At 43.3% G+C, this 17,903-nt stretch overlaps 1 protein-coding gene across 2 annotated transcripts in view; it reads left to right on the top strand.

Moving 5' to 3' along the window:
* Nucleotides 1-17,903, top strand: part of NR3C2 (nuclear receptor subfamily 3 group C member 2) — a 2,234,141-nt gene that overhangs the window by 1,375,911 nt on the left and 840,327 nt on the right. The window contains exon 3 of one of the 2 annotated variants that reach the window (XM_069631253.1): nucleotides 13,704-13,843. In XM_069631253.1, the coding sequence (XP_069487354.1) occupies nucleotides 13,704-13,843 (140 nt within the window). Of the gene's footprint in view, nucleotides 1-13,703; nucleotides 13,856-17,903 lie in introns of both variants that reach the window. The other variant, XM_069631252.1, reaches the window with a different exon arrangement.

Raw genomic sequence — 17,903 nt, 5'->3', positions numbered from 1 at the left:
TTCTGTCCTTGTGTTCCGGTCGACCCCTATTCTGTCTTCGCGGGCAATTCCCATTCCGATTCTGTATCTGCGGGCACTGTGCTCGCCAATGGCCTTCTTGTTTACAATAGGCACATTGATTAAGTCCAATTGGACCCCCGTGCATGTTGCAGAAGTTAGATCTTGTTTGTGCGTTCCCCCACCTTGTTTACAATAGGCACATTGATTAAGTCCAATTGGACCCCCGTGCATGTTGCAGAAGTTAGATCTTGTTTGTGCGTTCCCCCACCTCTGTTATTGTTTGCTACTTGCTGCATCAATACCCTTGTTTTCAAATTCCCTTTGTCCCTTATTTCTTTCTCCTTCTCTGCATTCACTCTATTCTCATAATATTGGGCCACGTGTAACACTTTACTTTGTGATTTTGCCTGCCATGCACTTTCGGATGTCATTAAATTTTGAATTTTCGCTAACACCCCTCGCACATACTTATCGACAAACAACCTCATCCCAGGTTCAATACTCAAATCTTGACCACTGAAATCCGTAAACACTTAATCGAATCGATTAAAATAATCTGTCGCAGTCTCATCTTTACCCTGCACGCAAACCGTTAACTTGTCCCATACAATCCTTCTCTCAGGTACTAAGATTTTCAATTTCTGTACTATCTGAGCTGGTAAGGCTAACATGACCGGTGGCGGTTTTTCACCAGCTTTTCTGTCTGCATCGCTTATAATCAGATTTTGCCATGTATCACCCAAAATATCACTGTCATCTGTATTCCTAATCTGTTTCCATATGTCAACGGGAAGGATCACGGGAAATAATAAGTCAATATCACTTATTGTAAAAACAGATGAATTCAAAACAGATTCAATTTTCTTATAAAATCCTGCAGGATATTTCCTAAGATCAGGGATCGATTGCTTTGTTATTTACCTCCTGTCTCGAAAAAGGGACATGCACGAATTGTGCAGTATAATGGGCTTCTATTACCTGCGGTGGATTTCCATTAGCGGCAGCTATCTCTACTTTCGGGAAGAACGTAGGGGGCACTTTTCTCTTGGGCATTTGTAAACTAGCTGCTTCCTCAGTCGTTCGCTTACCAAGCAATAGGGCTAAATCACGGAAAAGGGCGGCCTTTCCAGTTTCCGGCAAAAATGCTCTTTTGTATATTATCATTCAATCAGGGGGGGCAACATGAATTCTTCCACAAACACTCATCTTGCAAATACTCAACCATTACCTGTAGTACCTTTCTTTGCATCTCTAGTGTATACTCGCTAAACGTATCCTGCACTTCTAATGGGGTAATGGTAGCATCCGTAATCCATCTAAGCACCTCACGCGTACACATTTTCATCTCTTGACTAACAGGTTTTAATGGCGGCAAAAATCGCTGCTGGACATATGGTACGGTTTTTACCTTTCTTCATTTCTTCAGTTAATAGATCCAGCTCACTTTTAAACACATAGTCGGCCCACATGTTCTCGTACTTCCGATGCATCATTCAGTATTTGGGAAAAAACTGTTAGATCTCGCAACTCTTGCGGTGGCATTGTACCAGTCAATTTCTTCCATTCCTTTACAAGATACTCCCCCATGCATTCTAACAGTACCTGTTGTTCGCCAAGCTTCTTAAAGTCAAACATGGAACTCTGCACGGATCCCTCATCGTTGCCTTCCATATAAGTCTCTGCCCACTCTCTCAGCTGCTCTTTCCTCTCTCTACTAACCGTACTACGTGTTACTCTTGTGCTCCCTTTCAGCGCAGGCCCCGCATCCGCAGAACTGCCTCCTGCAGCTGACGCTAACTCATGCTCTGTTGGTAATGGTGGAAATTGTGTCACGTGTACAGGGGGAGCTGGTGCAGATGGAACAATAGAAATGGGTGGTGTCTATGGAGGTGGAGGGGCAATGGGTAAAGGTGCAATAGGTTCGATGCTACCTTGAGGACGTTCATTCCTTCGTTCATTTAAAATATTATTTATCAGTTCATCTGAAGTGTGCAAATCTTGTTGTGGATATATTTTTTGTATGCCTAATTGAAATCTCCTGTCCTGTCTCCTGATATCCTCCGTCACTTTGAGCTCATCTAGTTCTAGCGCTTTTTCTGTGTTTGATTTATGTCTTTGTGCATGTTTCTGCCTACTTCTTAAATGGAGATTAGCTTGCTTTCTCCAGTCTCTCACGACATCAAATGCCGCTGGGCGAGCCTTCATGCGTAGCAATACTGATTCTAAGTGGTCTATACGTGCCAATTCAAAAGTCCCATCGTTGGGCCACTGCAAGTCTTCTACATGTCTTGTCTGCTAATGCCAAATTGCATTAAACATTATTGCCCCTATTCCATACTTCACATACATTTTAAATGCTGGCGACCCTACGGGTGGTGCAACCTGGCCAGTTTCCAAAGATTGTCTACCGCAGCGGAAACATTCTGCTACACAGGAAGACAATTTCCCAGGCATGATTGATCTTTCTTGTATCTTACCCTGGGCATTTGATCTTGCAAGAGCAACTCTCAATCAATATCAGGGCAATTAAGAATCGGGGCACGACTCACCTGATCAATCACTTCTTCACTCAAGATGCAAATCGTCCGTATACAGATGTAACCAAGAATCGTCGTGACTGCGTATCTGGCTCAATCTGCCTCGTTTTGGGACCCTCGCTTCAATGCTCTCTGGACGCCGCTCGTCGATCAGGGATCGGCTGTGTACAGATCTGCAAAGGAGTCTCATCACTTTCACAGGGGTGCCCCGAACACCTTTTGATCCCGCCTCGACGGCTTCGTCCTCAATTTGTTTTCCCCTTCTTCGAATTTAACGTATACGATGGAGCAAAATGGGGAGGGTCCCTATTCAGGCGCCATTTTTTGCTAGGCCCTGAAGACCTTCTGCATATGGAGACGAGGCAAAATCACCATATACTTAGTGATACGACAGACACGAGGTTCGATTTTCCAAGTACTATGGTTTATTGCAGAAAAAAAATATTTTTCTCAGTCGGCCGACTAGGTCTAACGTCTTGCAACGTGTGTCATCCAGACCTTGTGAGACGCAAGAGAGCGAACATCGTACAAACAGTCACATATATACAAAACAGCCTTTGCGGAACATCAGAACCACCCATAATGTATCTTTCTGAGGCTAGGGTTCGGTGATTTACAATTGCGACAAATATGACCCATTATGACAAGTTTCTTATACTTTAGCAACAGTTGCAGACATAGTTCTTTGTTATTAGGAACACAGAGCACTTGTTCACCAGGGATATCGCGTTATAGAGGGAGACACATTCCAAAGCACCTCATCTACTAGTTTCTATTCTTGAACTAGGGGTCAGCTTGTTCTAAGGTAAATTCGTGCAGGAGGACCGCTAGGAAAGTATAATTCATGACTTTAACTGCCTATTTCTACAGCTGCAGCGAGACAGGCCGGCACCTGGTCTGTTGATTAAATGCCGTTTCTGCTTGCCCGCTCTCAAGGACTTAGTGAGGGAGGAAAACAATGTATTTCTGCACTGCCTGGCATTCCTGTCTGGGTTGGTTGATCTATCAACATGTAAGCTGTGGCCTTGTACCATGCATGAGCTTTCAGAGCATTAGAGCATTTTTTACTTTTTCTTTTGCAAAAGCGTTTGACAGAAAGGAAAGAAGCAAAATGGCAAAGGTTACACAAGATGGACGCCCTATGGTTATATTTGGCGAATCTGTGTTCGCGGTGTTGGTTATGCGATGCGATTAGTTTACGGCCATCTCAAATACACCATTTATTCTTGGATAGGGTTTTATTGCAGATTTACAGACCATTGAGGGGCAGGAAAGGATGAACCCAGCTGTAGTTGATGGGCCATTTAAGTAAGGTTGAGGTCGCCCACGAAAGTGGCTAGAACATAGGCTGTAGTTTTCTGCTTCCTTACACCAGCACCCTGCACTTTACGCAGTGACAGCAAGGGGGCATTTCTTCACCAACTGCAAAAAATAATTCTCGTCTGCTGATGACAGCACCAGAAGAGATTTCTCAGGGTCACTATATTTTACATGTGGTGTTTCTCCTTCCATTCTATGAATATTTTCTGTGAAGGATATTAAACTTGTGGAGATGCCAAACAACTCCTTTGTCTCCTTGTATAGTTTGACAGATCTTGGTTATCTGATGTGACCTTTTAAACTACCAGTCCTCTTTTCAAGCAATGTTATCCAACATGTTTACTCCATATGATGACATCATTCAGAACTTTTTATTTGACAACATTGTATTCAATGTATTGTGAATGCTGTATTATGCTTTGTTGAGGGCTGATGTGTACAAATAAACTTCTTCCATAAAATATGCAATTGTCCTGATTATGAAGAACTCAGCCGGATGGAATTCAAGCATGACTGCATGACCTGTGAATAGCACAGCTATTATAAAACCTCTCAATTTCTTGGTGGTGTAAAGGTCTGTTCAATGCCTTTATTTTTGTATTTTGTTTTATTTTATTGAATTTTTATAGCGCTTGTCATCAAAAGCACTGATATAAGTAAACAAAAAAGGGTGCAGTCAAGGTGAGCAATGTATTCCAGATAAAATCAGAAGAAAAGAGAAAGATAAATAGGAACGGTGGAATCAGGATGATAAAACATTTCTAAGTGCGAAAGACCAGCGCTGTGGAGAAAAAGAATGTTCAGTTATTGGAGAGAGCAGATAAGAGAGGACCTTTTAAGATTAGACTGAAGGATATGACGCGAGGAAGAAGAGCGAATAGAAAGAGTGGGGTTGGAAAGCCAGTATTTGGGCGCTAGAAGTGCAAATGACTGGGAACGAGATGATTCACAGAGGGGTTTAGGAACAAAAAGAAGGAATTCATTCTGGGAACGAAGGCGCCTAGAAGGAAAATAAAGTGAGGTAAGTGAATAGCGATAGGGGGTGAGACCGTGGATGCGCTTAAAGATAATTGAGAGAAAATGATAAAGAAGATGGGATTCAAAAGAGAGAAATGCAATAGAAAGTAAAGAAGGTGTAATTGAGGATCGAGAAGAATGCGAGAAGAGGAGATGAACAGAAGAGTTATATATAGAGTGAAGAGGAAGAAGATGAGAGGCAGGAAGGCCAATGAGAAGAGCTGCGCAATAGTCCATGCAGGAAAGAAGAAGCTTTGTGGCATGAAGGGATAGATGAGGTCGAGCTCGATGAATATTGAAAAGAGCATAGTGACAGGATCGGGCAGTAGAGGAAATATGTGAAGAGAAATAAAAAGAGGGCCAAAGATGACACCCAGATTATGTGCAGAGGAGGAAAAAGGTATAGAGGAAGGTGGGAAGAAGGGAGAAGGAGGGAGAGGAGTAGTAGGAATTAGTAGTAGCAGGAAAAAATAGGACCTCAGTATTTGAAGGATTAAGATGAGCAAATCCATCTATAATGCTCATGGCAATAGTCTAACTTTTGTGTGCTAGTTCATGTAGTCAATTCTTTAGACTTTCAAATTTGTTTTAAACTTCTCACAATTTTTCTATGGCTTGTACTCTTATGTACTGTCATTTTTTTATAAGTATATTGGCCCTCATTATAAATTCAGCGCTGCAATAAAGTAACAGTAATTCAGTTACTGAAGCTTTTTTGGCAGAAACATAATTACTGCCACTTTTACCGCACTGCAGAATTATGGCTATTGCCTCAAAGTGGAGGATTTACCACCAACGTGCTGGAGGGTAAATCCTCCAGGTTATGCTAAAAAATCCACAGATTTACTGTGGTTTAATTTCTGCATGCAGTAAATCACAAAAAATCCACTCAGTCCTATGCACTTCAAAAAAGAAGATGAACACTGCCTTTCCACCCCTCAGAATCTGGTGGACTGATTGAGGGGTGGTAACTGTAAATGAGTTTGCCAGTATAAAGCAAAATTATGCCAAACTTGTAGTGAGGTTCATTTTTCATCTGTTTCTAACCTTCATGTGTTTTCTTTGTTTTTTTCTGCAGGGATTGTGGTTTCAAAATAAAGCCCACCATTTCACAAATATTGGCTGTCTTTACATTGCACACAGTTTGATAATACAGAAACTGGGGCCACATGTCTCATTGCCTACTGTGGTTTTCACAACTGCTGACGGCACATGGGATCTTGTGTTCTATGAAGAGTCAAACTACAGGCCGGCCACAGAGCATGGTAAACTGTGGTTTGTCAGGCTCGGTGCAGGACTCCTTCAAGGGGTTTGCGAGAGAGCAGGGCATGGGGAATTAATCTTTCATTCTCTGTTACTTAAGAGTTTAAGTGTATGTTGCTAAGTTTTCGATGACAGTACAGCTACAGGCTAGCGTATTGTGGGAAAAAAACAAATTATGTTATACAATTTCGAACTGGAAATCACAAAACATTACAACAGGGAAATATCCACTCTCTAGGGTGTACTATGATCTCTTGAAATTTGTCTTTTAATTGTCATGGCCCAGATGTCCAAGTCAATAAGCAACGCGGATGCTAACCCTCTGCGCAGGTGTCTTCCTCGCTTACCATAGCTCAACCGGTGCCTCCAGATGTCCCTCTCATGCAGTCCTTTTTTCTGCTTTCTTCTTTCTTCACTTCAGGGGCTGTTTTTGCTGCTCCTGTTAACATCGCCCTACCTACAAAGCCCCTTGGATTCTCCCCACAATTGGCAGAGGTAAGCCTTGCAATTTGTGTTTATTATAGCACTTGTTGCGCTTATCTCGACAATATCATCCTAAATTGTGTTGGGCTGTGGGCAGCACGAAGATTGCACAAGAGCAATAATTTTCAAGGATTTAAAACACCTTTCCCTGTTTTTCTTTTTTATATCTGCTCCTCCACTGCACAATTGCCTTCCACTTGTTTTTGGCTTTTCAAAGATGGCTGATCTGGAATAACTGCTGCTGTCTTTCTACCTGGCCTGGCCCTGGCTTCCTCTCCCATTGGTTGCCGGGCCTATATAGGCCAATCGCTGCAACCGGGAGGCGTGCCCAGACCACTGAGGCCCTCATCGAGCGCTACTCATCCTTCCTGCTTTCTTCTTTCTTCACTACGGAGGCTGTTTTTCCTGCTCCTGTTAACATCGCCCCACTTACTAAGCCCCTTGGATTCTCCCCACAATTGGCAGAGGTAAGCCTTGCAATTTGTGCTTATTATAGCACTTGTTGCGCTTATCTCGGCAATATCATCCTAAATTGTGTTGGGCTGTGAGCAGCAAGAAGATTGCACAAGAGCAATCATTTTCAAGGATTAAAAACCATTTCCCGTTTATTTTGCTTTCTGCTTCTCGACTGCACATTGCCTCCCACGTGTTTTCTGGATTTCAAAGATGGCTGATCTGGAATAACTGCTGCTGCCTTTCTACCTGGCCTGGCCCTAGCTCCCTCTCCCTTTGGTTGCTGGGCCTAGATAGGCCAATCACTGCAAATGGGAAGCAGGAGCCGGCCCAGACCACTAAAGGCCCACAACAAAGGCCCCTGTCCGCTACCAGAACGCTACATGGGGTCCCATCTGCACCCTAGTACCTAGCACCTTAACTTCAAGGTGGTGCTTTCCTAAGAAACTCAAGACTGCCTTGACATTATCAACTCCTTAACCATGGGTTAGCTCCCTCCTTCTGGAGTCACTCCTGCCCCCTTATTGACTATTACTGTCGCTTCTACTTGTTTCTCCTTGTTTCTTTGTGTTTTCCAAACCCTTTGCTAGCATCTGAACCACATCGGAAAATCACATCTGGCTGTTCTTTCTTTTTGATTTAAAAGTCAAATCTTGCTGTTTTTGCTTTAAAAGTCAAATCTTGCTATTTTTGCTTTTTGGTTAAAGGCCAAATCTTGCTGTTTTTGCTTTTTAGTTTAAAAGTCAGATCTTGCTGTTTTTGCTTTTTGGTTTAAAAATCGAATCTTGCTGTTTTTGCTAACTTGCTCTGCACTGGGCTTATAATTGTTGATTCTCTGGAACTTACCGGGCCAGTGACTTGTCTGCGCTCTCTTTGTTCCACTCTTACCTACCTTCCCCCCCACAGCTCCTCCCCTGCTTTTCCCTCCTTTTTATCGCTTCCACTCACATGGCACTCTCTGTTTCTCCTATCTACTCTAACTGCTTCTCCATTGAATATCCTTCCCATCTCACAAAGTCTGGTAGGAAGAAGTTCAAAAAAGATATCTTGGCCTCCAACCCTGGTCTCCCTATTGCTGACACTTATTCCAGCGCTTCCTAAAGACACTCACCGACATCCTTGTTTGTCGTTCCTTTGCCAGATCTATGGACTCTTCGTATGATCTGTGTGCTCTGTCCTATCTCCTCCTCGCCCATTAATGGTGGCACCTGCTGGGAAGCTCTCCTGGCTCCCTTCGACTCCTCTAAAGTCATCATTAATGTCTACCTTAATGGCACTGTCATGGTCCAAGGCCCTCAGGCCAATCTCCTCCTCTTTGATAGGCGCTTCCCCCGCCTAATCAGTTTCCTTTCATCTCCTGCTGTCCCCTACACTCCCCCCTTGGCTACCTTGCCCTCTCCTTCCTCCTCCTCTGCCCCTCTTCGGGCTCCTTCTTCACCGCTGCAGGGCGCACCTCTGATTTGTACCCCTCCTTCGAGGGTCTTTAAGGCTGGCACTTCTTCATCTTGCCACTCTCAACTCTCGCTCCGCTGTCAAACACTCCCCTGACATCTGCCACCTCCTGGAATAACTTGACCTCGATGTCCTCGATCTTACCGGGACATGGTTCACGGCCAGCTCTGTCACAAGCTTTGACACTCCTCCTGGATGGCTACAAGATCCTTTCCGCACCCAGATCCACACGTGCTGGAGAGGGTCTAGCCCTGATCTTTCCTGAGTGGATTCCTGCCTCTATCATTCCCACGCAGACATACTCCTCTTTTGAAAGCCTTGTCTGCCGGATTTCTCTCTCGCCTAGCCACTCTCTTACTGTGGCCACTATCTAACGGCTTCCTGGTCAGATCACCTCTTTTCTCTCTGAGTGGGCGGACCTCTCCTCCTCCCTCCTGGCCTCAACCACTCAACATCCATCTAGACACTCCTAGTTCCTCCTCTGTACTCTTCCGTGACCTCTGTGACTCCCTCTCCCTTTCCATCCTCCCCTCTGGCCCGACTCACTCTGCAGGGCACACACTTGATGTCTTGATCTCCTTAGACCTCCCCCTCTCCATCCCTCTGACTCTCCTGTCTCCTGGAGCGATCACTTCCTCTTCTCTTATCTCTCCCTCTCTTCCCCCGAGGCCAAACCTACCCCAACACTGCCACCTATCTTCTCGGACATCCGGCCCATGAAGCGTGTGTCAGTTGAGGCTTTCGCTGCCACCTTCTCTCCCAACCCCTCCACCTCCGGCTGACTCACATCCTGACCCAGCCCTTTTTATGCTCTACTCTTCTATTTCTGATACTCTTGGTGCTGTTGCTTTAATGCTTACCTGGACTCCTCGGGAGCGTAATGCCTTCTCAGCCTATGAACCTTCAGTTGGACACTTTTTGGATTCTTTTTCTGTAAAAATTACAATAACAACAATAGAATGGCTATAACATCTATTACTGAGAAGGTGCTGCCTTAAAATATATATATTGTGGTAATTCTCCCCTCTCGCCTGTGTTTATTATGTGTGGCGCTCTCCATCCTGTTTTTTCTACAGAGGCGCGTTGAAATGCTGAGGGGCCCAATAGTTGTTTACCTTGAAAATGGCAATTATTTTCCAGAAAATGTCTTTGGGTAAGTATCTTGGCAAAAATGCTATATTCTTTAATCTTGTAATTATCCCTACGTTGGAGAGATCTCTCTTTCTAACAATTAACCTTTCCCTTGCAGATTCCCAGAATTCGGAAAGGTTTATGGCTGCGAAAACTACGAACTGACTTGGCTGAGGAAAATAATAAAAAACGTAAGTTCAACAATGTAGAATAACTGCAGTCTTCAGGAAAAGCACAAACAAACTGTGCTGAGAGAAACTTGCAATACTTCAGGTACGTAAGTCTTTAACTTTCTCTGTTTATATGCAGAATTGCAAAAAAGCTGAGGAAAATCCTTTCGGAAGGTGCAGAGGCGACGGAAGCTACTTTTGACTGAAGATGCTGCAGGTTTGTAGAAAGTTGCATTCGGAAGTTGCTGCGGCTGTGAGAGGAACATCTGACAGGAGCTGCTGCAGTAATAAACGAACACTGCTGACTGAAGAATCTGCTTTGAAGAAAACTACAGTTCAGTGAGTTCTTTCAATAAACTGAGTTTCTGTTGTCTTTTTTCTGTAAAGCTAATGTTTTAAATTTCTCTCCTTTGACAGGTTCTGTGAGGAGAAAGCGTCGGTAGCGTTACTTGCTGTCAGCGGAGAAAACGCAAATCTATCGCTTTGGCAGAGGCGGGGCTAAAGTAGCTCCCTCTGCAATATCAATGGAGCGCGCTTGCAGAAATGAACCGGATCTTGCGGCAGCCATGTTTGGCGTATAAGACCAATGTTAACACTATGAAAGTCTATGGAAACTGATGCTGAGAGTGGTGCAAATGCCATGTATGCTAGGTTAACACCCACGTTAGACCCACAGACTGAGATAATGTCCCTGGTTTATCTGGGATGCCTGAATATACACTGTGCTCATTGGCTGGGATCATGACACTTGCCCCTGTCATAAGGATCCGTTTGAAGCCCAAATCCAAGTCAAATTCTTGCTATTACTCTCACCTTGCTGCAGTTAGGCGTAAGTGTAGGACAACTGAGAGGAAATGGAGGGCTTCTTGTTCACCCTCTAACAAACTGGCTTGTCGCCTGCTCCAAAGGCAATATCGACTCTCTGTTCACACCAAGAAGAGAGCCTACATCCAAGCCCTTATATCTGCAGCATCTAACAACTCGGCCAAAATCTTTAAAATCTGCAAGTAGTGCAAACCTTGTTGCAGTCTCTACCCCTCCTGTCGCCTCCCAGACCTTTTGCACAGCCCTTGCCTCTCACTTCATCTAAAAAACCCAGGACATCCTGGCCACCCTCGCCCCTCTCCTTCTGTGAACTTTGACCCTCCTTTAGCCACCCCCTAACCCTCTTTCTCGTCTTTCCTCTTTTCTCCCCTGACGAGGTCACTAGACAAGTCCGATCTATGAATGCCTTGTCAAAACAGGTTCATCCCTTTTCTTCTAAAACCATCAAAGACCACATTGACACCCTCACTCCAGCCCTGGCCGATTTCTGCAACCTCTCTTTTGCCGCAGGAGCCTTCCCCTCCCCTCTTAATCACTTTCTAATGCTTCCCCTTCTTAAGAAACCCACAGCAGATCCTTCTTGCCCGGCTAACTATCGCCCAATTTCCATTGCTCCTTTTCTGGGCAAACTCCTGGAAAAGCTGGCCATCTCGCAGTTTAACCTTCACTCTGATTCTGTTGGCTGTCTCCATGACCATCAGTCTGGTTTTGGAGCTGCCAAAAGCATGGAAACTGCTCTCCTGAACATCTGTGAAGATCTGCTCTCCAACCTTGACTCAAACATTCCCTCTATCCTCATCCTACTTGATCTCTCTTCGGCCTTCAACATGGTCAACCATACCATCCTGCTCAACCGTCTCAGTGACAACCTGGGTATCACTGATCAGGCACTGGCCTGGCTGACCTCTTTCCTCTCTGATCGACCCTCCCATGTCCAACTTGGGTCCTTCCTTTCATCTATCTCCCTTTCTACCTGCGGTGTTCCCCAGGGGTCTGACCTCTCGCCCTGGCTTTTCAATCAATACCTGGAAACTCTCGCCCACTGCATTGCCATTTTCTGCTCCAATTTCCCTTGCTATGCTGACGACACTCAACTAATTTTCAGGCTTCCTCTGCCACCTCCTTTCCTTCTCTCATCTCTGATTGCCTTTCTGCCATTCAGAAGAGGGAAGAGAGGGTAAGTGCTGTGGAGTGCGCGCTTGTGGGTCAGCCATAGACAAAGTGCTCTGAATGTTGATTGCTACACAGCATGGGCCGCGGGAGGCGTAAGTGCGAGCCTCTCTCCAGAGGTTGTGCAGATGCAAAGTGCTGTGGATAGACTGGAGCTGGGAAGAATTGGTGTGGGAGGTCAAGGCCCCAAAGATTCATAAGGGCCAAGGACACTGATTCAGCAACTGTGGGATTAGCAGAGGAGAGAAGGAGGGAAGGAGGAGGAAGTCTTAAGGAGCTTCCGGAATTTGAAAAGACCCTGCTCAAGGCGCAGGGGGAGGCTATTCCATAGGTGGGAGCCCGCAGAGGAAAGTGAGCGACCCCCTGCCTTCTGTGTAGCAAAACGCTTTACACATTAAGAGTTGGTGCCAGAGGAACAAACTGGTCTAGAGGTAGAGTATTTAGTGAGATAAAGTTGAGGATAGTTTGGTCCCCGGGCACAGACAGCATTGTGGATGATACCGTTTAGTGTTAATCCCACCATATTCAACCAGAACTTAGAAAATATCCCAGCCCGTCTGTAAAAAATCAATGTGTGTGATGTCGCTTGGACCACATCTACCCTCTTCACATAAGACCCGACACACCAGCACGAATACTTATCATATATCTTGTAATATACGTCCCAATGCAATATCTGTAACAACAGTATGATATCTTGTAGTATTCATAATGTGTTATCAATCGCTTTCATGCCTGTACCATGTAACTAAGTTATTGCAAGTAACAGTGCCTCAATGCCCCTGGGCTTCTTGCGCGCTATATAAATATAAATAAATAATTCTCTAAAGATCTTGGTACATTTGGGACTCTGCTTATGCACACCTATCTTTACCCTGAGAATCAACTTTCCCTTTCAGCCCCTCCTCTTCTAAAATGGAGCAAGGCTCCTGGTGTTAGAGAATAGGTCTCCATGAGAAAGAGGACGGCCGCCATCAGACATCAGTAGAGTGGCATATTTCACAGTCATTTTATCTTTGCAACCAAATACAGAGACTGTTCAAATGATATATATCATTCATAGTTACAAGCACTATAATGTTGGAGTGGGTGTTGTGTTATGAAAAATGAATCGAGTACCAGTGATTCAAACATGCAAACAACCATTTTATCCGAGACATATTTAACAACAATAAATATCTGTTATATTTATGTTCCCAATTGCTCCTTGATTTAATATAAAGCAGTTATGGAATCCTCATTGGTGCTGTTTATCCACCCCTCTTTCTCACAGGGGTATTTCAAAAGGGCACAATAGAAAATAAAATGTGGTTATTCAAGGTTTGGATAATTTAATTTGCTCAGTAAAACAAGTGTAATGTTCATATCATGGCTAGAATATATACTAGTAGTAATTATTAGAAATGCTCTTGTACAATTTTAAAAATAGCCAGTTTACAATGTTAGCAGTAGTACAATTAAATATCTTTTTTTAATGGCATGTTTTGTCAATAATTCATACCATTTTTTCTCAAAATGTCCTTCCTTCTTGGAAAGGCTTGCACGGAGATTAAAACCAGAAACCTGTTTCGTCTGTGAGCACTAAGGCAATGTTTATTTTTGCATGCCAGTCACTGACTTATTGCTAGCGCATCGCCAGAGACAATGAGAGTGTGTCTGACAACATGACTGTCACCCACAGACTGAGGTACAGTAACACAATGAGACGGAAAACACACGAGACAGACATGCAGGGAGAAAGGTAGATCAGCATGTAGTCCGCCGGGTACAGCTATTATATGCACATTCACAATAATAGCATAAATATGCGTGTATGGTACATATTGTGAACATTTTATTTCAGATCGTTTGTATTAAATGGATGTTTTCATTTTGTTTTCAGCTCTTCATTGAGGAGTGTATCAACAGGATCATCGAGGCCTTCCAAAGTATGCCTGGTGTGTGGCGATGAGGCATCCGGTTGCCATTATGGTGTAGTTACTTGTGGCAGCTGCAAAGTTTTTTTCAAGCGAGCAGTGGAAGGTAAATGTTCAAGTGCGTGAAACGTTTGTATTAACTTTCTTACACTCATTGATATATTAATACTCTGTGATGCATTTATATTAACTTGTTTACACTCTTTGTTATATTAATATGCTTCACTCTGTATAATGAAAGATAAGATCCATTTTCATATATCAGCTTGGAAACTTAAAGGAATAGTGCAGCATTTTGAAATAAACCTGCGTTGTGTTTCTGCCTGCTCCCCCGGGGGAGCCCAGGAGACTCAAAGTGATTGCCATGCGAGGCAGAAACGCAATGCAGTTTTATTCAAAAACGCTGCGGTTTTTCTTTCTAAGTTTCTCGGGCTCCTCTGGCTCGGAAGAGCGCAAGAAACTTAGAAAGAAAACTGCAGCGTTTTTAAATACAACAACGTTGTATTTATGTTTGCGGTAGCTTCTGCTTGAAGCCCCTTTTAAAAGCTGTGGTTTTCTTTCTAAGTTTTCCAGGCTCCTCCAGCTAGTGCTTATTTACGAAACGAAATAAGCACTTACCCAGATGCAGCTTTCCTGCCTGCAGTCTCTGGTCTCCGTCCTCCGGCACCAATGAAGCAAAAGCCACCCAGTGGTAGCTTTTGTTTATTACATCTGGCTGGCTTTTGCTTCATTAGTGCCGCAAGGGCAAGCACAGGAGGCATCCATGTCACAAAATGGATCCCTCCTAGTGCTTCACATTTTTAAGTTTGAGTTTCATTTGCTCAATACTTTACATAGGGACTTTTTTAAAAATATTTTTTAGATACATTTTTGATTATTGGCCATCTTTTTAGCCAATAATATTTTCTGAGCGCACTATTCCTTTAATTGTTATCAAACATCTCACCTGTATTTACATCGATTATTTGACCATCCCGTTAGTTCTATTTTTTTTTTAACTAGCACGGATTGCGGAACATGTACATTTGACTTGCATGTCTAGAGTTACTCAGTCTTTTAAAACCCTCAAAAAGGTTAACCTTTAACTTGCTGGATTATACAGAATGCATTCTTACTTTTAAGCCAATTGCCTACTTTATACTATTTATCATTTGTTTTGTGGTTGTTGGAGTTGGCGATTCTGGTTGCTTCCGTTCTGGGATTGTTTCTTATTCTCACTCACTTAATTAGAGCATATGTTGATGACAACAAGTTATGTTATTCTTTTTGTATAGTTAATCGACGCTATGGGGGCAAACTTGGCCTTTAACAGCCGACGAACCTGAGCCGTGGAAGGACCTAGCAAAGCTTAGTGACGTTACTTGCCTGCCCCAACCAGTTGGTTAACACTATTGACTCTCTCCACGGTGCTAATGTTTTTTTAAGGAAATCACATCAGGGCTTACAGTGCGAGCCAGATTTCATTGAACTAAAAACACAAACAAGTTGGCCGCCATGTAATAGAAAGAAAAGCGTAAGTCCATGGTGTATGTTTGTGACAGCCTCTCGGGAGGACAGAGCAGGCAGCAAGGGGTCTGGGCAGTGGTCTCCAGGTAAGTGGGTTAAAGGAGGTGAAAGGGGTAGGAAAGGGGGCTTGTGGGATGGTAATCCTGGTTAGTGGGATGCAGGGTCCAGAAGGGGGAGGAAGGATAGGAGCCCTGTGGTAGAACGAGAGCTTATATCACCTAACCCAGCCTGCGCTCCAGCCAATGGAGCTGCGCAGCACCACTCCCCAGCATGCTAATGTTGAAGACATTCAAGGCAGAATGATTACTCTTGGGGGGGGTGATCCTTATTTGGTGATCCATTGTGTATCCACACAATCACGATGATGAATGCTTCTCTTCTTTTTGTCAGAAATCGCATTTTTGCAACTGGTGATATTTTTGTGATGACTCAATATTTGATGTGATCAGTGGCGTAACACAACATTTGGAGGTCCCCCTGCAAGCCATGCTGAGGCCCTCCACTCCAACTAGGCAACAAATCACAGGTCGCGCCACACTCAGGGCCGGCCTAGATTTACAAGCTTGCGCAATAAGCACGATCTTGCTGCTGCATGGGTATGCCGCACACTGCACTAGGAGAAAGATATAAATATTTGTTTTAATGCATTATATAGCTCAGTTTCTGAGAAAAATGTGTTAAAAAGCCAGAGCATTTGCAATTGTTTTGTAGGATAACACCAGTCCAAAGATCCAATACATGTAAGTCACCAACATTGCACAGGAATATTAATGCTTTAATTAGTATATTGCTTTGCTATTAAAAATGCCATGCCACAATGAAAACATGTCCAACTGGCTGCACAATGTAAACCAGTCTAGGCACGTAATAACATATCACAGTAAAGCATGCCAGGCCACAATTAAGCATAACTTGACTGGTTGCACCAAAATGCCAGTCGTAGCAATAACACTTATGGTTATTTTATCACAGATGCCCAGAAAACTATAGAATTCTGCAGTAAGAAACTGCTAGACTGGCAGAATTACACACACATACATTTGCCCCTCCCCCACCGCCCATATAGTTAGCACCTTTCCCAACATTGGAAGGGTTAGCACCCCCACACTCCCCCCCCCTGAAATGTAGGTTTCGTTCTGCTCCTGAACACAAGCACACACACCATTCACCATACACGTACGCACACCCAGCCACCCATAGATTTAAGTGTGTGCCCTTCCACCATACAGGCACACCCAGGCACCCACCCATACATTTAAGTATGCACCCTTTCACCATACACTCACACATGCACATGTCATGGGGTTGTCGGGAGCCATATTACTTTAAAAAAATGGTTTCTTTTTGAAGTCACTCCAAATTCATAAAAAAATTTATTCCGTTAAGGACAGAACCATAATGGAAATTATTTCTTTATGAAAGCAGAGTGACTTCAAAAAGAAACAATTTCTTTTTTAGTCCAAGGGGGCCCCCCTCCCAGGACATGTGGTGGCGTGGTGAGGGGGTGTCGGTTCCCCGTTATGCCAGTGGATGTGATCCTTATTCTTACATTTTTGTAGCCTTTAATACTTTCATTATTTCTGTGTTATTTACCACATTTTAGTTTAGTAATTACTATTAGAATTTATTGTAGCTATGGGATTTACCTGAATAGCTTTATTCATTGAAAACAAGCTCACTTTGAAGTATCCATTTTAAGGATCATTCAATGAGGGTCGTCTTTCATTCGGCTGCAACTACAATATTTGAGAAGTTGAAAAATGCAATAGCATTAGTAAACAAACAGATCAATATGATCACTATGTTAGAGTAGAATATTGTATGTATGCAACTCTGAAAAAATTAAGGCTAGGGCGAAAACAAAATTAGGCACTGTCCCAAATACTGAACAGGCAACCTTTAGAGAAACTTCTTTGTTGAAGAGAGATACCCATATTTTTAATGTGGCAGGTATATGTGAGATTTTTGTTCAGCATGCGTGTCTCTGATGAAACTAAAAATATGGAGTTACTTACCACTGTGGTAGATAAGCCTGGAAAGATCAATAAACTAGTCCATCCACAGGAAATTGCCACATTGTAGGAAGAAAAAGTGCCACATTTTCAGGTCAATTTCAGCTAAGATAGATCTTGCTGACCCCTTTTTAGAAGATGAGTTGTAGTGTATTTAATAAGTAAGATCATTTTCCTGATGGTGTGGCTGGTGGGTTTGGGGGTGCAGGTACCCCTCTAATTATTTTGATGGGGAGATTTTGCAGTCTATGACAACTGTGCATTGTGGCTTCTATACAGGTAAAATGTCACATTTTCAGGTCAACGTCAGCTAAGATAAATCTTGTGGACCGGTTTTGGAAAAGACAAGTGGTATCTAATAGGTAATACTATTACTCCGACGGTGTGGCTATGAAGGTTGGGGCTGGTGAGGTGGAATTCTACAACTCCCCACTACAACAGAGCTTATATGTTTGAAAGTGAAGATTTCCTAATGTATGACAGGTATAAATTGGGATTTCCATTTTCTTTTAGAATGTATAAAAGATAACACTGGGAAACAAGATAGAATACAGACGTTACTGTAGAAGGATACTATAGTTATCTGTCAAAATCACTCAGGGAGACCAATCGAAGACAATGCTTGTTTTAAAATGTTAATAACGATAC

This window comes from Ambystoma mexicanum, chromosome 6q (assembly GCF_040938575.1).
Source record: "Ambystoma mexicanum isolate Mex_15411 chromosome 6q, UKY_AmexF1_1, whole genome shotgun sequence".
NCBI lineage: Eukaryota > Metazoa > Chordata > Amphibia > Caudata > Ambystomatidae > Ambystoma > Ambystoma mexicanum.
This window is presented reverse-complemented; position numbering and strand designations above follow the sequence as displayed.